This window comes from Pristis pectinata, chromosome 23, assembly GCF_009764475.1.
Source record: "Pristis pectinata isolate sPriPec2 chromosome 23, sPriPec2.1.pri, whole genome shotgun sequence".
In the NCBI taxonomy this organism is placed as follows: Eukaryota; Metazoa; Chordata; class Chondrichthyes; order Rhinopristiformes; family Pristidae; genus Pristis; species Pristis pectinata.
Window position 1 is genome coordinate 466,551 of NC_067427.1, and position 22,971 is coordinate 489,521.

Consider the following 22,971-nt stretch of genomic DNA (forward strand, 5'->3'; position numbering starts at 1 on the left):
CCCTCTGGTGTTTGAAACAAACTCCAATCTGTAACTGAGACACAAGAAAATGCAGATGCTGGAATCTGGAGCAACACACAAAAAGCTGGAGGAATTCAGTGGGTCAGGCAGCACCTACGGTGGGACATGGACCAGCTGAAGCATCTTGGCCCAAAATGTCAACGGTCCATTTCCTCCACAGATGCTGCCTGACCCACTAAGTTCCTCCAGCTTTTTGTGTATTGCTCCAGTCTGTAATTACCTGGCATCACGACACAAAATCTTTTTGCTAACATACAATATTTCATTCTGCTCAGCAGTAAATGTGATTCCTTGATTACCTGCTGAGAGGGCGATGATGTTCAGGAGTACGGACAGCTGGTGTGATCCGACTGCTCTCTGACCCCACAAACCCACTGTCTGTCTCTGGAGAGACAATGCGTTCCTGAAAAATAAAAGAACACACTGGTCAATGGTGTGAGCTACACAAAGCTGCTGAATGAGGTAATGACAGGATTAGGTCACAAGTCAGCCATGACGTCACTGAGTGTCTGAACAGGCTAGAGAGCTGAACAAACTTTTCCCAAGAAAACACTAGGCTGCCCTTGTATGGAAGAGAAGAGGATGCCTTTACCCCGTCACTGATGGGCTGCAGGACCAGGCTAACCTTACTAAGGGAGGCCAGAAAAACAGAATAAATATAAATCATTGTTATATAATTCTATCCTTCCAACAAAGTTAGTGAATAGGCTTGCCTTAAGTGCGTACACAAACCCGTCTCAAACATACACACATACATACCACGTGCATGTGTGCACAGTCACTCATTTACATGCATGTGCAAACACATCACATTTCCACACACATACACATGTGTGTACACATACATCATGAACATGCATACTCATACACCCCTCTGCAAATGTGTTCTCAGTAATGTTTGATATACATTTGGAAAAGCAAAAAAACCTTCAGATCCTATAAGTCAGAACTTAAAGTAGAAATGCTGGAAACACTCAGCTGGTCAGGCAGCATCAATGGAGAGAGAAACAGGGTTAACATTTTGGGTCAAAGACCCTTCATCAGAATGGAATTTTGAAATGACCTGAAACGTTAACTCTGTTTCTCTCTCCACAGATGCTGCCCAACCTGATGAGTGTTTCCAGCATGTTCTGTGTTCATTTCAAAGCTCTAAGGAATTTGGAGAGAAGGACTCTTCTATCTGTCTGATGAGACACAAGTGGAGCTTCATTTCTCAGCTCAATTAATTTTGAAACCAGTGACTAATTTCTGAAATAAACTCTCACTTATTATTTTCCAATATGCATTTTTGTCAATGGAATTAACTGTTCAAATTGGGTCATTTGGACATTTCTTCACGACAAGGAGTATATCACCTTCACATCCTACAGCGTCATAAAGCTGCTTAAAATAATTCCATGGAAGTGAAAGCTCATTAAGTTTTCACATTGAAAGCTTAGTGTGCTCTACAGTGCCCCCTGGCTGTTAATCTGCACTGAATGATGGCAGGTCATTGGGAACTAACACAGTATCTCAGAGAGGAGTCCAGGGCAGCAGCTTTCCAGCACATCTGGCACCATCTGGTGTAAGTTAGTGTAATGACAGCTGGTGTCCAAGGTTCTGGACAAGATTAATGTTAATATGTTCATAAACATATTACAGTTGGCTGTAACCCATGTTAACCCTTTACAGAGACTTGGCTGTCACAAGGGCAGGAATGGTTGCTGGATGTTCTGGGGTTTAGATGTTTTAAAAGGGACAGGGAGGCATGTAAAAGAAGTGGGGCTGTAGCACTGCTAATCAGGGATAGTATCACAGCTACAGAAAGGGAAGATGTCCCGGAGGGATCATCTACTGAGTCAGTGTGGGTGGAGGTCAGAAACAGGAAGGGAGCAGTCACTCTATTGAGAGTATTCTATAGACCTCCCAGTAGCACCAGAGACACCAAGGAATGGATCGGGAGGCAGATTTTGGAAAGGTGCAAAAATAACAGGGTTGTTGTCATGGATGATTTCAACTTCCCAAATATTGATTGGCACCTCCTTAGAGCAAAAGGTTTGGATGCGACAGAATTTGTTAGATGAGTCCAGGAAGGATTCCTGACAAAATATGTAGACAGGCCGACTAGAGGAGGGGCCATTCTGGATCTGGTACTAGGCAATGAACCTGGTCAGGTGTCAGATCTCTCGGTGGGTGAGCATTTCAGAGACAGTGACCGCAACTCCCTGACCTTTACCCTTGCCTTGGAGAGGGATAGGAGCAGACGGTATGGGAAAGTATTTAATTGGGGGAGGGGGAATTATGATGCTATTAGGCAGGAACTTGGGAGTGTAAATTGGGAGCAGATGTACTCAGGAAAATGCACAATGGAAATGCGGAGGTTGTTTAGAGATCACTTGCAGGGGGTTCTGGATAGGTTTGTCTCATTGAGGCAAGAAAAGGATGGTAGGGTGAAGGAACCATGGTTGACAAGAGATGTGGAATATCTAGTGAAGAGGAAGAAAGCTTACTTAAGGTTTAGGAAGCAAGGATCAGACAGGGCTCTAGAGAGCTATGAGGTAGCCAGAAAGGAGATTAAGAATGGACTTAGGAGAGCTAGAAAGGGGCATGAGAAGGCCTTAGCGAGTAGGATTAAGGAAAACCCCAAGGTGTTCCACACGTATATGAAGAACAGGAGGATGACTAGAGTGAAGGTAGGACCGACTGGGGATAGAGGAGGAAACATGTGCCAGGAGTTGGAGGAAGTAGAGGAGGTCATTAATGAATACTTTGCTTTAGTGTTCACCTGTGAGAGAGACCTTGACGTTTGTGAGGATGGCGTAAAACAGGCTGATAAGCTAGAACATGTCAATGCTAAGAAGGAGGATGTGCTGGAACTTCTGAAAAACTTTAGGATGGATAAGTCCCCTGGGCCAAATGGGATATATCCCAGTATACTATGGGAAGCAAGGGAAGAGATTTCTGAGCCCTGGGCGATGATCTTTACATCCTCACTGGCTACAGCAGTAGCACCAGATGATTGGAGGGTGGTAAGTGTTACTCCTTTGTTCAAGAAAGGGAGTAGGGATAACCCTGGGAATTATAGACCAGTGAGTCTTACTTCAGTGGTGGGCAAATTATTGGAAAAGATTCTTAAGGACAGAATTTATGAGCATTTGGAGAAGCATAGTCTGATTAGGGATCATCAGCATGGCTTTGTGAGAGGCAGGTCGTGCCTCACGAGCCTGATTGAATTCTTTGAGGATGTGACAAAGCACATTGATGAAGGTAGAGCAGTGGATGTGGTGTATATGGACTTTAGTAAGGTGTTTGATAAGGTTCCTCATGAAAGGTTCATTCAGAAGGTCAGGAGTCATGGAATGCAGGGAAACTTGGCTGTGGGGATTCAGAATTCGCTTGCCCATAGAAGGCAGAGGGTGGTGGTAGATGGAGCGTATTCTGCCTGGAGGTCAGTGGCCAGTGGTGTTCAGCAGGGATCTCTTCTGGGACTCCTGCTCTTTGTGATGTTTATAAATGACTTGGATGAGGATGTGGAAGGGTGGGTTAATAAGTTTGCAGATGACACGAAAGTTGGTGGTGTTGCGGATAGTATAGAAGGTTGTCAAGGGTTACAACGGGACATTGATAGGATGCAAAGCTGGGCTGAAATGTGACAGATGGAGTTCAACCTGGAAAAGTGTGAAGTGATTCACTTTAGAAGGTCGAATTTGAAGGCAGAATATAGGGTTAATGGCAGGATTCTTAGCAGTGTGGAGGATCAGAGGGATCTTCAGGTCCAAGTCCATAGATGCCTCAAAGTTGCTGTGCAAGTTGATCGGGTTGTTAAGAAGGTGTATGGCGTGTTGGCATTCATTAGTTGGGGGATTGAGTTCAAGAGTCGTGAGGTAATGTTGCAGCTCTATAAAACCCTGGTTAGACCACACTTAGAATATTGTGTTCAATTCTGGTCGTCTCATTATAGGAATGGTGTGGAAGGTTTAGAAAGGGTGCAGAGGAGATTTACCAGAATGCTGCCTGGATTGGAGAGCATGCCTTATGAGGATAGGTTGAACGAGCTAGGGCTTCTCTTTGGAGTGAAGGAGGATGAGAAGTGACCTGACAGAGGTGTACAAGATGATAAGAGGCATAGATTGAGTGGACAGCCAGAGACTTTTTCTCAGGGTAAAAATGGCTCACATGAAGGGGCATAATTTTAAGGTGATTGGAGGAAAGTACAGGGGGGATATCAGAGGCGAGTTTTTTTACACAGAGAGTGGTGGGTGCGCGGAATGCACTGCCAGAGGTGCTGGTAGAGGCAGATACATCAGGGACATTTAAGAGGCTCTTAGATAGGCACATGGATGATAGAAAAATGGAGGGGTATGTGGGATGGAAGGGTTAGATAGATCTTAGAGTAGGTTAAAAGGTCAGCACAACATTGTGGGCCGAAGGGCCTGTACTATGCTGTACTGTTCTATGTTTTGTGAATGGAAACGACCAGTTAATTGGCTCCACTTAGGAGGGCTCCATGCGGTGATACATTAAAACTCAAGCACCTTTTAACAAGCCAGGGTGACACCTCCTCCTGGTGCTGAACTCACTGACAGGGTCATTGAAACTGCCGTGTCATTTCTGAGTTGCATTGGTGGGCTTTCTGCACGCTCCTATAACATGAAGGACTGGTCAAATGTTTGCTTTCTGATTTATACAATATTTCCAAGTCTCTCGCACGTAACTTTCTAACAATTGGAAAGCTTCTAAATAAATTTGATTAGCAAGGTAACATCGAGAAATGGTTAATTCAGGGCATTTCTTTCCTTCCATCACTGATGCCAAAGAGTTCTTAAAGAATATATTATTTACAGTACCAATGAGTCACAGGGATACAGATTTAGGATAAGTAGCTCAGAGGATGCAGTGTCAACAGCAAGGTAGAGGACAAAGCGACAGGGAATAACACAAGGCATAGAGTGAATAGTATGTAATACATCCTGGTGCATGTGGGGCAGGATATGGAAACACAATAGAATCAAATCATCTGCCTGATATCAAAATTCATGAGCATGAGCTATCAATGGACGAAGTACTGTTCTAGGAAACTGTCATTATATTGATCCTTCAGACTACAACATAAAAACTACATCATCGCAGTGTTGAGTGAGCTGTATAAATTTTCATCAAACATCTGATTGACTTTCGCAGCTGAGGGAGAATGTGAAATGACAGGAGACCACCAGTTAGAACTGAAATCTACAAAACATCAGCACCACAAACTGAAAACAGAGTGAATACCAGATATTCCAGGACCCTGCTCTGGACCCAGTCTGAGAAAAGGAGTTCTAGCGTGAACTGTAGTCAGGTCTATTGTCTTACATGGGAGGGTGCTCTGTTCTCTCTTGCAATGGCTGGTGGGGTTCTGTGTGGCATCACTTCCCTGGGTATTGAGGAACATCCTCCAGCAGTGTATGCTGTTCTACCTTGTGGCAACCCGCTTTAACCTTCAGCTTGGAAACAAGGAAGCAGCTGGACTTTTCCCAGTGGTGGAAACGGATATGAAACAAAAACAAGTGGAAGGATGAAGCAGAGCAGCATCTGACAACAGAGGAACTAGAAAACAAGAGTCCCTTGGGACTCACGGCCCTCCTATCTACAACAGTTCCACCATGCTGGTCTGGACACTCCCTGGGTGGGGGCCCTAATGACTGGTTCTTTACCTTGTGCAAACCCACCTTCTCTTGAGATGATGCACATTTCCTGTGCCTTCAGCACTTTTTTCTTTAATCAGACCTACCTGGTCACTTCTCTAATTTCCTTGATTAGGAATGGTTACTTATAAAAAGAAATTAGCAGCAAAATCTGCATTACATCCCCTGCCCAAATTCTTTCCATAGACATTAGACATTCTCACTGTGCGGTTACCTCCAGTGGGACTGAAGCAGCTTGGAACAGAGTCTTGCAAGGCACAAGTTCTGGAGAAGCAATTCCATCCACGCAAGTTTCACTCTTGCCAGGTGAAAGGCCCGTCCTTTCTGTCAGGTGAGCTCCTTCAGAGTCAGGAGATATGGTATGTGATCTGAACGACCTGACTTTGGGGAGCATCTCCTCCCCATCCAGAACCGGCTGTTGTAAGTCCTTGAAACCACTGGAGAACATCGTTTGCATTTTCATTGGTTGCCTCCTTTTTAAAGTGAAGGAAACATCATTAACCTCTAAAAAATTTGGAAAAATGTGATATAACTCTCTATGTTAACAATGGGCATTAAAGCACTAATGTTATATAACATTCCATGAATTGACTGCTGACTTATTAGCCTTAAAAAATATTTCTTGCATGTCCTGCTACTCACGGTTCAGGTGTCTTCCTGCTATCTACATCCAGATCACTGTAAGAAGCTGTTATCCTTGCTCCCTTCATCTGCTCCACCTTTTCCATTTCTTGGGCAAGTGCTTTTGGGGGTCGGTGTGGAGATTCTGGGACTCGTCCCACCTTGTCGAGCTCCAGTGACAGAGGCAGGTCCTTGAAGCTTTCACATCTGGCAACAACAAATCAGACAAGTTGTTTAGCCTGTTAAAGGAGGAAGTGTTTACAAGCTGTGACAAAGCTGAAAGCTCTGAACCCTGAAGAGTTGCGAGGATAAGCAATTTGTTAATGTGGTAACTCTATCAGCTTTCAGCCATTGTCTCTAATTGCTCTGTGGTTTGATACCTACTCCCTGTAGAGCAGAATGCCAAGTCCTGTGCACTTCACACTGCAGTTAACAATGAAAAATTACAATGGAAAAATTATAGCAATCTCCTGCCTTAATTCAAAAAACACACAAGGAATTGAAGATTTTAAAGATATTATTTATGTGAAGAATATGGAAAAAGGAAAATTGCAATGGTTCAGCCCTTGTAAAAAAACTTTCAGAGTATTACATATAACTGTAGTCAATTCCACTTCATCAGCTAACCAGCACATCCATTTGGAAAGTTTGTAGAACCACAGTGAATGTATACTGAAGCAGGAATCGGGAAAACTATGTTCTTTAGTGGTGGCAACATGCTGGAAACATTTGACAAGTGGTGTGCGGTGGGAAATATGAAATGCAGATACCATGGGGTGGGTGACCTGTTTGACCCCAGATTGGGCACCTGACCATGAATGTGCTCCACCGCTAACACTGCCTGCTCCCATCTCCATAACATCACTCACCTCTGCCCCACCTCAGCTCCTGCTGCCAAGTCTTCCTTTGTTTACTCAAGCAGTCCTGACCAACCTCCCACCTCACACTTCCAATGTATGGATCCTAATCTGCATCATGCTGTTACCCTATGCTCCCTGGTCTACATTGGCTCCTGATTAAACAAGACCTTGATTTTAAAATTTTCATCACTTCTTTCAAGTTCCTGCAGATCCTCACCCTGACTCGTTCTGTAATCTCCCCCAGACACCCTAAGATCTTTCCACTATTTCAGTTCTGACCTCATGCACTATTGTGTTTCTCTCTGCTCTGCCTCTCTACCACTCTCTCCTTACAGGCATTCAGTAAGCTCAATCTTTCTGATTAGGCTTTGGTCATTTCCCCGAACATCTGTTGTGTGCCAATTGTCTGACATCATTTTGTGAAGCACCTTGAGACACAGACAGGTTAGACAGTAGGAAATATTGCAGAGGTATCTAAAACCAGAGGGCAAAGATTTAGAGTAAAGGGTAAGAGGTTTAAAGGAGATCTCAGGAAGAAATTTTTCACCCAGAGGGTGGTCAGAATCTGGAACACACAGTCTGAGGGGTTGGTGGAGGCAAATACTGTCACAACATTTAAGTTGTATCTAGACAAGCACTTGAATCACCAATGCACACAAGGCTACAGATCAAGTGGTGCTGGAAAATGGGATTACCATAGATAGGTACTTAAGGACAGCATGGACATGGTGGGCCAAAGGGTCTGCTTCTCTGCTTGGGGCAGAGAGCACGGAACAGTGAAAAACTTCTGCTTCCCCTGGGGTTAGAATCTCAAAATAAGGGTAAAAGGGTCAATGTACGTGAGATTCCATCAGATCTAAGCACAGCATTGTGAGGCAATATCATAATGATCTTTTTCCTGACACAACTGCACTCTGTACTACTGATTGGAATTCACTGCTGGTCAGATTTGTGGTATTCCATTTAAAGTGGACATTCAGAGATTATTCACAGGGTCTGAAGTGCTGCTATTTTAAGAGATGACAACACTAGTTAGTTATAACCATACTCACTGGTCTAACAGCTGGTCAAAGCTTTCCTCCAATTGGATCTTCTTGCGTTTGAGGGTTCTAGGAATGGCATCCTCATTTTCACTGTCTCCACTCACTGAGCTCACCTCCACGTCCACCTTCTCAAGTTGGAATGTTGCACTGAGAACTAGGCTCTTTGGAAAATACCAGAGGTGAGCATTAAACACCCTCAGCTCCCTCAACAAACTACAATACTTCAGCAAGTCCAGCTAGCACATGTCAATCATAAACAACTTGTAAATGGACACTTAAGATATCATGGAAAGTAAGAATTTGCATTTATTTAGCATCTGGCACATTCTCAGTATATTAAAGAGTGTTCCAAAACGAATCAGTATTTTTGAAGTGTGGTCATGTTTTCAGTGGTCATAAACACTGCAGCCGTTTCGTGTATAGGAAGTCACAAAAAGAGCATTGAGATAAATAACCAGATTTTTGTTTGGCCTTCTGTTTTTGGGACCTGGCTATCACTGGCAATTGATGAGATTTCTAGATACTATGAGAATCATGGGATATGGGGACAGGACAGGAAAATGGAGCTGAGGTTCACTGCCCTTCAGTAATCGTCCTTGAGTTTTATAAAAAAAACTTTATTTAAAACTTTATATGAGACTTTATTTATACAGCACAGTAACAGGCCCTTCCAGCCCAACGAGCCCGCGCCACCCAATTACACCATGTTAACCTACTAACCCGAACATCTTTGGAATGTGGAAGGAAATGGGAGCACCCGGAGAAAACCCATGCAGACACGGGGAGAATGTACAAACTCCTTACAGACAGCGACATGAATTGAACCCCTATCGATGGCGCTACCGTGCCGCCCATGGGCTTCTTCAGGTGTCAACCACATGCGTGGGTCTGGGGTCACATACAGGCAGACTGGGTAAGAACGGCAGATTCCCTCTCCTGAAGGACACTTGTGAACTGGATAGTTTTTACAACGCTGGTTGTATTGGTATTGGTACTGGTTTATTATTGTCACTTGTACCGAGGTTTAGTGAAAAGCTTGTCTTACAAACCGATCGTACAGGTCAATTCATTACACAGTGCAGTTACATTGAGTTAGTACAAAGTGCATTGATGTAGTACAGGTAGAAATAATAACAGTACAGAGTAAAGTGTTACAGCTACAGAGAAAGTGCAGTGCAATAAGGTGCAAGGTCACAACAAGGTAGATCGTGAGGTCATAGTCCACCTCATTATATAAGCAAACTGTTCAATAGTCTTATCACAGTGGGGGAAAAGCTGTCCTTAAGTCTGGTGGTATGTGCCCTCAGGCACCTGTATCTCCTACCCGATGGAAGAGGAGAGAAGAGAGAATGTCCTGGGTGGGTGGGGTCTTTGATTATGCTGGCTGCTGCACCAAGACAACGAGAGGTAAAGACAGAGTCCAAGGAGGGGAGGCTGGTGTCCGTGATGCGCTGGGCTGTGTCCACAACTCTCTGCAGTTTCTTGCGGTCCTGGGCAGAGCAGTTGCCGTACCAAGCCGTGATAGGTCCAGATAGGATGCTTTCTATGGTGCATCGGTAAAAGTTGGTGAGAGTCAAAGGGGACAAACCAAATTTCTTTAGCCTCCTGAGGAAGTAGAGGCGCTGGTGTGCTGTCTTGGCCATGGCCAAAAAAACAATTCTTTTGTGTGGTCAGTTTTATTCAGACTGTTTTGGTAACATTAATTGAGGGAGATATGATGGCCAGGTCAGCCAGAGAATTATCTGCTCTTTTTCAAACAGTCTCATATGATCTTCTCTGTCCGTTTGGAAGGGGACATGTTCATTGGCTTTAATGTCTTAGAGATTCACAGAATCCTTACCATCAGGCCAGGCAGAGCCCATCAATGTTGACAGAGACTTTGCTGAACTGAAGCCTCTTGAATAGAATTTTATCACCAAAACAAAATAGAAATTCATTTTTGGTTGCCTACAATATTGACTGCTGCTTGTCCCTCCCCTTTCACATTTTTCTCACACAAATCATTCAGTTCCATTGAAACCAAAGGCAAATTTTAATTTATCTATGGGATCTGGGCGTTGCTGCACAGGCTAGCACTTATTGCGCATCCTTAATTGCCCTTGAAAAAGTGGAGGTGACTTGTCTCCCTGAACCCCCATAGCCCTCCTGTTGTTGGGGAAGAAGTTCCAGAATTTACATTCAGTAATGATGAAGGACTCTTCGTATATTTCCAATTCAGGACAGTGTTTGACTTGGTGGGGAACCTGCCAAAGATGGTGTCCCCAAGCACCTGCTGCCCTTATCTGTCTTGGTGACAGAGGTCACAGATTTGGGAGATGTTGTTGGAGTACACTAAGTGTGTAAGTTGTGTAAATGGTGCACACTGCAGCCAGTAGTGCCCCAGTGGTGGAAAGAATGAATGTTCAGGGTGATCAATGGGCTGCTTCATCCTGGTTACATTTTTCTCCAATGACCGGTCATTCTGGACAATCTAACACTCTTCACTTTCCATAACCATCAGGTCACAGAGACTGTACTTGTCAATGGTAGGTCGGGTATTGCTCACTGTACCCCAGACTAAGATCCACATTCATGTTCTCCTTTTGCAGGACCTTTTTTTACTGTTAAATCTCGTCAGTAAATCTCATGTTAAAAACATCAGTAAAATGTTTGTTTGTTAAGACAGCCCTTCTGCAGCTCTGCTTCTTGCACAACCAGGGGTAGCACTTAGATCCTCCCAGTGCCCCCTCCCTGTTCTACTGAAGACTCTTATTAAAACATTGCTTTAACAAAGCTTTGGGATCCTTGCTTAACATTCCTTTCCTTCACTCAGTGTTTAATTACAGTTCTCTAAAGCAGTTTACTGTGCAGCTGGTATAAAAAACTGTGGCATTGTCTTTAAAATAGGAGCGGTAGGAATCCACCCGACTCTTCGAACTTGCTTTGCCATTCAACAAGATCACGGCTGATCTTCCACCTTAGAGCCATTTTCCTGCACTTGATTTCCATATCCCTTGATCGTAGAATATGCAGAAATCTCGCTATCTCCCTTTTGAATGAATTCAATGACTGAGGCTCCACAGCCTTACCCTAACCCTCTGCGTGAAAGAATTTCTACTCATCTCAGTCCCAAACAGCCTAATTCTAGTCTGAGTCTGTGATCCCTGGTTCTAGATGTGTCATTCAGGGGAAACATCCTCCTTGCATTCAGCCTGATGAACTTGTAAGAATTTTGAAAGTTTCAAACAGATCTTCTTCCGTTTTTCTAAATTCTAAAGGCCAAATCAACTCAATCTCTCCTCACATGGAACTACTCTGGTGAGTCATCAATGCACTCACTCTAGTGTAAGTATATCCTTTTTAGGGTAAGAAGACCAAAACTCTACAGAATACTTTGGTTACTCACAGGCACCGCCTGCAGTGGAAATGGAAGCACATGAGGAAGGAAGGATAAATGTCAGGAACTTTCCAAATGGCACAACCAGTTCATCCGACAGCCAGTGATGCTGATATGGGGAAAGGTGGACAAGCAAACAGGGTTACACTGGTTCAAGATGGTGGACACAAATGGATCACTTTGGCTGAAATTCCCAGTACTAGAACAGAGATCCAAGTCTTACCTCATGTTTGGGATCCTGCTCTGCGTCTCCTGGGGTTTGAAGGGTAGGTTTTGGAGGCTGCACCATTGGCATTGGTCTAGCTGGCTGCTGGGCAGGTCCTTCGGTGACCCAGGAGTTGGGACTCGCTCCTTCATCGGAATGATGGTCTGTGGGGGCGTTGGTCTCAGGGACTTGATCAATCCACTCCCTCACATCCTCTAAACGCATTCCAAGCCGAAAAATGTTCCCCTCTACTTCTCTGGGAAGGAAAGTGCAGGCACCACTGTCAACCACTGAATGTTGCAGAAATAAGCCATATACATCTTAAATGTTGTGGCAACAAACAATCTGCTGGAGGAACTCAGCAGGTCCAGCAGCATCTGTTGGGGGAAAGGAACTGTCGATGTTTCAGGCTGAGACCCTGCATCAGGACTAAAGTTTCCCGGCTTTCTGCATTTATTCAAATTTTACACGCCACAGTGTAAAGCCTGTTCAATGTTTCACCACACAATAATCAACATCTCTCGTGTTATTAGTAAGTCTTTGCACTTTATAAAGCTTGCCAACAGCTTCAGGTCTTTCTGCAACAGCATTAACCGTCTTATATACCTCCTTTATGAACCTGCTCCAGACACTGAACTAAAGCAGCACCATGCAGGCCTTTGTGCCAGTTTGCCTGAGGCCCAGCAGCAAATTCAATGCACACATTGCTTTTCCCGAGTTAACTCTGCTTCACAGCAGCTACTTAGTGGAAGGTCAAGTGGGTCAAAGTTCACAGGGGCACATGGGGAAGATGGGATCTGGAATTAGGGGATATCAGGGACATCAGAGGATGTGGTACCTGACACTAGAGTGCTGGGTGAGGGTCTGTGTTGGAAAGCTTTACAAACGCAAGAGAAATGCCTGTGTCATTGAAACCTACTATCAACATCTCGCACTAATACATGTTAATTATTGCCCTCCCTACTCCTTCAGCACTCAGTGATCAAAAGAACACATGGAAGGATGCTATAATTTACATAATGATAAGTTATCCATTTACAGCAGCTGCAGTCTATACATAGATGGCATCAAGAGAGTATAATGCATGTTACCATGAGGGTGGGATGTGGGATCGTCTCACAGCTCCAGGGACCCAGGTTTGATCCTGACCTCAGGCACTGACTTGTGGAGTTTTCACATTTTCCCTGTGACCATGCAGGTTTCCTGGGTGCTCTGGTTTCCTCCTGCATCTGATGAACCAGTAGGTCCCAAATCCCGGGTCACGGAACCAGCAGCCACCTAGACCAGGACTAGACCAGCAGCCACCTAGACCAGGACCAGACCAGCAGCCACCTAGACCAGCATTCTCCACAACCTGCCCTTTCTCCACAACTACACAGCAGGACCAGCACCTCTCCTGCTCATCTGAATGAGGACTAGAAACCAGTCAATGTTCCAGTTTTGTTCTGACCCAGAACAAGAACAACATAATCCTTGCAAGGTTTACAAGATGTAAGGCAGATCTCTGCAGATGCAGATTTGTCCCTTCAGCTGCTCTAAATGGCCAAACAAAACCTGGAATTGACCTCTTACCTGTTGGGGTCAAACTTGCCAATGATGTAACTGCTGGCGCTGGTGTCCTTCTGCTGGAGGCTACGGTATTCCTCTCGGGCCTGGAGATATCCTCGCTCCAGAGCATCCTGGCCTTCCCGCAGCTTCTGAAATGCCTGGAAACACAAGAGGAATAGAGAAGGACCCTAAGGTTAGTTCAGGGCAGTGGGTGGACCTGGAAAATCCTGAGTGGACGACAAGAGATTAGAAGCAGCAGCAGGCCATTCGGCCCTTCAAGCACAGCTGATCACCCACATTCAGTACCTGGTTCTTGCTTTCTCCCTATATCCCTTGATCTCTTTAGCTATTACACTATATGTAACTCCTTCTTGATTATACTTAACAAATTTGTGTCAGATACATTCTGTGGTAGTGTATTCCACAGGTTCACCACTCTTTGGGTGAAAGCATTTCCCTTCATCTCAGTCCTAAATGGCCTCCCCTGTATCCTTAGGCAATGAGCCCTGGTTCAAGACTTGCCACCATCAGGAACAACCTTCCTGCAGTCTGCAGGGGAACCAGTGATGGGAACAGAACATCCAGTGTGTCATGGACATAGAGTCGTACTGCACATCATGTCCAGGCCAACCATTTTGTCTATCTGCACAAATCCCACTTGACCACATTAGGACGATATCCTTTTATGCCTTGCCTAGGTAAAAGTCTGTATGTTTAGAAGGACAGAAAGAAAGGAAAAGAAGGTGGGTGGCGTTGCTGGTTTATGAGATTAACTCAATAATAAGGATAGGTATATAAGGTCCATTTACATCTATTAGTTCATCCACTTACAGTGGATGTTCTGAGGACTGAGCCATCAGACTGGTCTTTGATCTGCATCGTTTGTTTCTCGCTCTTGATTTCTCCATCTTCCACTTTTGCCTTTCCCTGCTTGACCATTGGTTCCATTCTTGTTTGCCCGACCTATGTCTTCTGGTGTGTGATCCCATCCCTCTGCCTTTTTATTCTAAACCCTCCCTCATAGGGAGCCTTGGTGAATGCTCCCTATTAGACCTCAGTCCCAGTCCTGCCACTTGTGCATTTAGTTACTCAAATTGAGGCATATTGGTATAATCTACGCTCCATAGTTTACACACCAATCATGAGCAAAGCTAAAGGTTAATGAGATCTAACACAAGAAGTTAACAGCATTTGTTTGCCTCCTTGAAAAATGTGACAGCATTTGTTTGCCTCCTTGAAAAATGTGACCACATAATTACTATTTGGAATAACAGGACCCTGGACCAGTTTAACCTGAGTGGCCACAACAGAAGCACATTAGCCCCAATGATTCCAATTTGCCACCAGTTCTGTGTGTCAATGATTTCATCTCCTGAACATCTGGTTTCCCCTTCTCTGCTCAATGTTGTCTCTTCTCTGCTGTCATTACTCTAAGCCCCATTACCCCCCCGTTCCATCTTCATCCTATCTCCATTGTCCATCCAATAACAAGTGTGAGCACATTCTTGCCACTAAGTTTCAGAGTATTCCGTCTCCTGCCCCTACTGCTTCCCTCTCTTGCTCTAGCCTCTGGCCTCTGGAAAATGTCCTAATGTTCCTCACCCCTGCTTAGTTCCAGTCCCAAACTCATATCTTTCTTTAGTTCCTTTCCTTGGTCCATGTATGCTGCTTCTGAGCTTAGTCATAGAGTCAGAGTCATATAGTGCGGAAACAGGTCCTTCAGCCCAACTGGTCCATACCGACCAAGATTCCATTCTAAGCTAGTCCAATTTGTGCGCGTTTGGCCCATATCCCTCTGAAACTTTCCTATCCATGTACCTGTCCAGGTACCTTTTAAATGTTATTAATGTACCTGGCTCAATCACTTCCTCTGGCAGCTCATTCCATATATGGACCACTCTCTGGGTGAAAAAGTTGTCCCTATTAAATCACTCTCCTCTCACCTTAAACCTATGTCCTATTGTTCTTGATTCCCCAACTGGGAAAAAGACTGAGTGTATTCACTCTATCTATGCCCCTCACAATTTTATACACCTCTATAAGATCACCCTTCATTCTCCTGCACTCCAATGAAAAGAGTCCCAACCTGCTCAACCTCTCTCCATAACTCAGTCAAATGCGGCTTCACCAGCGTCTTGTACAACTGCAACGTATCTTGCCCTTCCAGACCCACCTCCTATTTCCTCAACCCTATTCTCACTCACCTTCCTTCCTGGTCCCAATGTTGACTGAAGTTAATGGTTCTTTTTCCTCAGGTACTGTTTGCACCTCCTTTAATCTGCAACTATCAATCCACTTCAAGAAAACCATCCCCACCCTTTTAAACATGTGAACATTGTCACGTCTCTGTCTGCCTGTTCCTCTTCATGTCTTGTTGTCTCACAAATCTGTGCTTGTCTTACCAGCTGGATGCATTACCTTTAGCTGAGCCGCTGATGCCAGCTTTCTAGCCTTAAGGAACTCTTCAAATATATTCATCTGTTCGGAAGAGAAATCACACAAATCCACATGTCATTGGAATAAAATAAACTGAAATAGACAAAGCCAAAAAAATTGCTCACTATTTTTCACAAACTTTATTTGAGTAAGAGTCAGGAAACTGAAGATAACTGTGCCCCAGATGGTGGTCAACTTCTACTGGGATGTGTTTCACAAATTCCCTCTGCCCTAATCCTGGGGAGTGTGCATCAGCTTCCTGTGTGATCCACTGACAATGACAGAGCTTTAAACTGCTTCAACTCTTCACCCTGAGACTCACTCCCTAACAGTCTGCCTTCAACTCCCTGCCCTCCTCCAGAAACTTTCTCAAGGTCTAAGCTTATGGCAATATCTCCTAATGGCTACTCATTCAGTTCCTCCCTTGAGTGGCCTATAAAGTGTCTTGGATTTATCTATTTTAGTAACTAATACACTAAAAATGCAAGGTGCTGGTGTCGCCTAATGTTTAGTCACAAAATGTACCTAATTAATTTGAAGGCTTCTGTGGTATTTTTATCAAGTACTTTGAGGCCTTCCTCATTTTAAGCTAATTCTTATTCTCTTTCAGCCACTGTCCTCTCCATCTGGACAAACTACAGCTTCAAAGTCACCACTTTTGCAAATGTAAAGAAGATATTTCCCATATATACGGAAAGTGTGGGCACAGTGGTCTCAGGAGCCCAGAGGGACTCAGAATTACTCATCTGCAAAGGGAAACAAGCCCCTGCACCATTTATTCATGTATAACTTGGGTGAGTCAATCAACCCAGTGAACGTGTTGCAATATTGGTTCATTGACTCACCCAAGAACTAACTGGCATCAAACAGACAGGCCATCATCAAAACTCATACAAATGTCATCCAAACACAACAGATGACCCGTTCAATGTAAAGCAGATGTTCAGCAACTCTCACCTGTTTCTGCAGAGCCTCAGCCTGCTGGGCAAGAGCCCAGGTCAGACAGTCCCCTGCTGTGGGCTCCATGGTGCGGTCATTCTGGCTGGGGGTCCCACCCGATGATCCTGGCAGCTCCCGAGTGTTGTGAGTTTCTGAAAAAGGGAATCCTGACAAGAATAATTCAGCTCCACTCCGATACCTCCTTCTGGTGTGGCTGGCTCAGCCCAAGACCCAATAGTTTCAACTCAAAATTAAAGCCGTCTTTGCATAAAGTGATTCAGTAATTTTCAGTTAGCGTTTATAAAGAAAATCTAAGAACAAATTTGCATAATCACGGAACACCTTTGGTTGTCACAATGATGCTGCTGATTTGATTTTCTGCTTTAAGGAGAATTTAGTTGGCAAAAATATCAAAGGTCACAATGAGAAAAGTACTGACGGTTTGTCCAGCATTAGCACTAAGAGCACCTTTGGCCTGTCTGTTTGATGCCAGTTACTTGCTTGAGTGCTCACTTGAACTTCAAATACAACACTGCCCCAAGAAAGGGCCAGTATAAATTTGGCATCTGACATCAAGTCCAGTGAGACGAGAGGGACGGCACAGAAGCAAAGGGAGGTCACTTGGATGGATTGTAAAGGCACACTCTGGAAGATGAAGAAATGTCAGTAGGATTTTGACTCTGCAGCATCTCTCCTTCCATGGGCCATTGCTACACTAGCAGTGTAGTCCTCACCGTGTGATGCTGTACAACCAGTAATGGGAGTCTGTGTTACACTTTTACAATTGTAAATTCCAGGGAAGGTTCACCAGAATGTTGCCTGGATCGGAGTATTAGCTCCATATAAGGAGAGGTTGGACAAACTTGGATTGTTTTCTCTGGATCATTGGAGGCTGAGGAGTGACCTGATAGAAATATATAAAATTATCAGAGGCATAGATAGGGTAGGTAGTCAGAGTGTTTTTCTTGGGGTAGAAATGTCAAATACTAGAGAGCATAGGTTTAAGGTGAGAGGGAGAAAGTTTAAAGGAGATTTATGAGGTAAGTTTTTTAACACAGAGAGTAGGGGTGCCTGGAACACTCTGCCAGGGGAGGTGATGGAAGTAAATATGACAACAATGTTTGAGAAGCATTTATACAGACACATGAACAGGTAGGGAATGCAGGAATACGGACTATACGCAGGCAGATGGGATCATGGTCGGCACAGACACGGTGGGCTGAAGGGCCAGATTGTTGATGACCTGGGTCAAGACCCTCCATCCTGTGATGTATTGTTCTATTTTCTGTGTTCTATAGTAATTGGAGAGGAGTGAAGTGTACTGGCTACATCCTGTAACCATCAAACTTCCTTGCACAAAATCCAGATGCCTACTGCCTATTGAGATAATAACTGAAAGTCATCCAGTCTCTCATACCTGCTCCACCATTCAAGAAGACTGATGCTGATCTTTTGCCTCAGTACTATTTTCCTGAACCCCCATGTCACGTGATACCCTTAATATGTAAGAATGGATCGATCTCTGTCCAAGATATAATTAGTATCTGACCTCCACAACCAATTGGATAGAGAATTTCATGATCAAAGTTCTCCCTGCAGTCCTTAATGGCTGATCCCTTATTTTGAAACTCTGACCCTGGGGCAATGGATTCCTACAACACAGAAACAGGCCCTTTGGCCCACCATGACCATGATGACCATCAAGTACCCAACCAGACTAGTCCCAGCACTTGCCCATTAGCCTTCTATGCCTTGATAATTTAAATGCTCATCCGGAAAGGCCTTGCTGAAGTCCAGGTAGACAATGTCAACCGCCCTGCCCTCATCAATCCTGTTTATCACCTTTTCAAAAATCTCAATCAAATTCGTGAGAATGATTTCCCACACACAAAGCCATGTTGACTGTCCCTAATCAGTACTTGCCTTTCCAAATGCTGGCAGATCCTTCCCTCAGAGTCCCCTCCAGTGACTTACGCACCACTGATGTCAGGCCTGGCTTGTCCTTGCAGCCCTTCTTAAATAAGGGCACAACATTAGCCACCCTCCAGTCTTCTGGTACCTCACCTGTGGCTAAAGATGATGCAAACATCTCTCCCAGGGCCCCAGCAATTTCTTCCCTTGCTCCTACAATGTCCTAGGATCAGGCCCTGGGGATTTATCTACTTTAAAATGCCTTAAGACCACCAGCATCTTCTCTTTTGTTCTGTGGATATATTACCATACATCACTATTCACTTCCCTTAATTCCTTAGCCTCCTATGTACAGATGAGAAATATTCATTTAACACCTTGCCACCTCCCGTGGCTCCACACATAGATGACCATGCTGATCCTTAAGGGGACCTATTCTCTCTCTAGTTACCCCTTTGCTCTTAATATACTGATAGAATTTCTTCGGATTCCCCTTTACCTGATCTGCCGGAGCAATCTCACGTCCTCTTTTTGCCCTCCTGATTTCACTCATGTGTATTTCTACATCCCTTATACTTTTCTCAAGGGATTTGCTTAATCCCAGCTGCCTATACCTGACATATGGCTCCTTTTTCCTGACCAGAACCTCAATATTCTTCATCAGCCAGGATTCCTTAATCCTGCCAGCCTTGTTCTTCACTCTAACAGGGACATACTGGCCTTGAACTCCTCCTAAGTCACTTTCAAAAGCCTCCCACTTGCCAGATGTCCCTTCACATGCAAACAGACTCTCCCAATCAACCTTTTCATTCCTGTCTAATGCCTCAAAATTAACCTTGCCCCACGTTAGGACTTTAAATTGTGGGCCAGTCCTTTCTTTTTCTATAACTATTTAAAAACTAACAGAATTATGGTCACTGGTCCCAAAGTGCTCCCCCACTGTCACTTCTGTCACTTGTCCTGCTTCATTTCCCACAGGAGGTCCAGTATTGCCTCCTCTCTAGTAGGGCCATCTACATATTGATAGTCTCCTGGACACATTTAACAAATTCCACCCCATCCACGCCTCATCCTATACCTGAAGACTGCATGGTTGGAGACCTGTGGGGCTAAACGGGCTTAGTTCTGTTTTACTCTGCTTCTGAAATTTGATTCACTGAAGTCAGTTGAAATTTCACAGTCACTCCTAAATTGTAGGTTTTGGACTCGTGACCAGGATCAGGGTTCTAGCAATTAGTCCCTGTGTATCTCAGGATGTTAGTGTTGCCTTGGCAATAAAAGGCTTCCTGTCTCAGACACTGTTGTCAGCAGCGAGCCGTTCAGCCAGTGTTCAGCTTAAAACTTCTTCCACTCCACTCATGGCCAAGCTCCCCCCACCCTTCAATGGGAGACATTTGTCACACTTGTCATTCCGTGGTGTGCTCAAGTCTGATCGCTAATTCATTGCTGGTTTAAAATCAGTTTTGCATTGTAGGAATGGAGACTGGTTCAAACATTCGGACCATTACCGCTGGTAATCCAACATACATCCTCCTGCCCAAACCATTGCGCCTCTCCTCAAACAATTCTTTCTCAAGTCACACAGTCTGTGCCAAATCCTTCAAGATTCCAAAACAAGTGTTTTATTTATGAAATGAAGTTGTGACCACTGAGATCAAAGGACACAGAAACAAATTCTGCACATGACCATCAATGCGCAGGAAGCTGAAAGAAACGCTCTCCATTTCCCTTGGAGTTTGATGTTTCAGAATTTCTCATGAAGCATGAACAAAATGTGACGTTCTTACCTGTCTGAGCACGGGAGTCCAGAGGGGGGCCAAGTTCGGCTTTTTGTGGATAGGAGATAGCAAATGTCATGACCTTTGAAGGCCGATTCAGGGATGGTCCCTGGAAACTGTGACCTGGTTTTGGAGGATCAGTGAACAGGTTCACCTACATAATAAAAGATGAAACTGAGCGCAGATCCAAAGCATGACAGAAACTGTAACGGAAACAGAACTTGAAGCATTAAAATCTCCCGGGCTTGCCCGTTCATTCTGAACAACTTCCAGTTCTGATGAAAGATCATCAATCTGAACTGTTACCTCTGTCGCTCTCGCCCCTACCAGAGGAAATAGTTTCTCTCTCCCCGGACAATCAAGCTGTCATCATCTTTAACACCTCCATTTGATCAAATCTTTGAAACTCCACAGAATCCAACAGGGAATTGGTGGGCTGAAGGGCCTGTTTCTGTGCCATATCTCTCGCTATCTGTCTCTCTGCCTCTGTCTTCAGCCCAGACCATGTCACCTGGCGTCATAATTCAAACTCTTTGTGGTGGTGTCACTGGTGAATCGCGACTCCAAGTCAACCTGCCCTATACAAGAGTGTAAGGAATCCCAGAGACGGGGTCAAGCCCAGCTTGTGCTGTGTCAGTGCAGAGGGAACTCCTGGACATTCTGCCCGCAAGCTGCTCCATTCTCTCGACAGTGAATAGCACTGAGATTCTGTAAGGTGTTTATTGGGTACACAGCCCATTGTGATTTACACAGCCAAATTATGTTGCTGAGAGCATGTCCAAACTCCTCATGACCAAGAGAGATGGATGAAGGTTGAATTGTTTCTATTTAATATTCCTCTCAAAACACAAGCTTTACCAACAGTTCAGATGAAAAGTCATCAGCCTGAAACATTAACTCTGCTTCTCTCTTCACAGATGCTGTCTGACCTGCCGAATATCTGCAGCAATATCTATTTTATATAAATTTTACTGATGGAGATCATAGCTTTTTGCTGATTGATATTGACACAGACAGCTCTGAACTTGCTTAAGGTACTTTCAAGCCTATTACTGCAAAGAAGAATTCTCATACTCTTGAAAGGTGGAAACAAATCCAGCTTCAGTTTATAATGTGAGGAGGGCTAGTATAGAGAGGTACCTGATGGTAGGCATGGACAATGTGGGCTGAAGAGCTTGTTTCTTTGCTAACAACACGGCAGCAGAAAAAAGGCAAAAGTAGAATCCACAATGATATAGATACAAGATCAATGACATAAGAAATGTAATCTTCAGAGCACATAATCGTGGAAGGAAGGTAGAGGAAGAACATAGAACATTGAACAGTACAGCAGAGCAAAAGGCCCTTCGGCCCACCATGTCTATGCTGACCATGATGCCAATTTAAACTAATCCCATCTGCCTGCACATGGTCTATATCCCTCCATCCCCTGCTAATCCCATCTGCCTGCACATGGTCTGTTTCCCTCCATCTCCTGCCTGTTCACATTCTTGTCTAAATGCCTCTTAAGTATTGTTATCATACCTGTTTCCATCACTTCCCTTGGCAGCGAGGTCCAGGCACCCACAACTCTCTGTATAAAATTTACCTCTAAAATCTCTTTCAAACTTTCCCCCTCTCACCTTAAACCTATGCTCTCTAGTATTTGACATTTCCACCCTGGGAAAAGACTCTGACTGTCTACCCTATCTCTCCCTCTCATAAGTTTATAAACTTCTTTCAGCTCAATCCTCAGCCACTGACACTCCAGAGAAAGCAATCCAAGTTTGTCCAACCTCTCCTTATAGCTCATACGCTCTAACCCAGGCAGCATCCTGGTGAACCTCTTCTGCACCCTCTCCAAAGCCTCCACATCCTTCCTGTAATGTGGTGACCAAAACTGCACACAATAATCCAAATGTGACCTGACCCAAGTTTTATACAGTTGCAACATGGTTTCCTGACTTTTATACTCAATGCCCCGACTGATGAAAGCAAGTATGCTGTACACCTTCTTTACCACCCTATTTACCTGTGTTGCCACTTTCGGGGAGCTATGGACTTGGACCGCAAGATCCCTCTGCACATCAATGCTTTAAGGGTCCTGCCATTTACTGTATACTTTCCTCTTACATTTGACCTCGCAAAGCGCAGCACCTCACACTTTACGGATTAAACTTCATCTTCCACTTCTCTACCCACATTTCCAACTGATCTATATCCAGCTGAATTCTTTGACGACCTCCCTCACTAATCCACAGCTCCACCAATTTTTGTGTCATCTGCAAACTTTCTAATCGGCCCACCCACATTTTCATCCAAATCATTTATATGTATATAGAACACAAACAATAGAGGTCTCAGCACTGATTCCTGCGGAACACCACTGGTCACAGGACTCCAGTCAGAATAACACCCCGCCATCACTACCCTCTGTCTTCTGTGGCCAAGTCAATTTTGAATCCAATCTACCAAGTCTCCATGGATCCCATGTACCTTAAGTATATCAACAAATTAGGGAAACAAATAAGAAACAGAAAGAACATAAAACAGTACAGCACAGAACAGGCCTTTTGGCCCACAATGCTGTG

At 44.3% G+C, this 22,971-nt stretch overlaps 1 protein-coding gene across 5 annotated transcripts in view; it reads right to left on the bottom strand.

Annotated features, from left to right (window-relative positions):
* Window positions 1-22,971, bottom strand: part of akna (AT-hook transcription factor) — an 81,375-nt gene that overhangs the window by 27,109 nt on the left and 31,295 nt on the right. For 3 of the 5 annotated variants that reach the window (XM_052036791.1, XM_052036794.1, XM_052036789.1), the window contains exons 5-13: window positions 20,411-20,555; window positions 16,731-16,879; window positions 15,756-15,815; window positions 13,362-13,495; window positions 11,808-12,045; window positions 8,218-8,369; window positions 6,327-6,512; window positions 5,899-6,157; window positions 321-424 (exon numbers count right to left, since the gene is read on the bottom strand). In XM_052036791.1, the coding sequence (XP_051892751.1) occupies window positions 321-424; window positions 5,899-6,157; window positions 6,327-6,512; window positions 8,218-8,369; window positions 11,808-12,045; window positions 13,362-13,495; window positions 15,756-15,815; window positions 16,731-16,879; window positions 20,411-20,555 (1,427 nt within the window). The remainder of the gene's footprint in view (window positions 1-320; window positions 425-5,898; window positions 6,158-6,326; window positions 6,513-8,217; window positions 8,370-11,807; window positions 12,046-13,361; window positions 13,496-15,755; window positions 15,816-16,730; window positions 16,880-20,410; window positions 20,556-22,971) is intronic. The other 2 variants (XM_052036790.1, XM_052036792.1) reach the window with 2 other exon arrangements.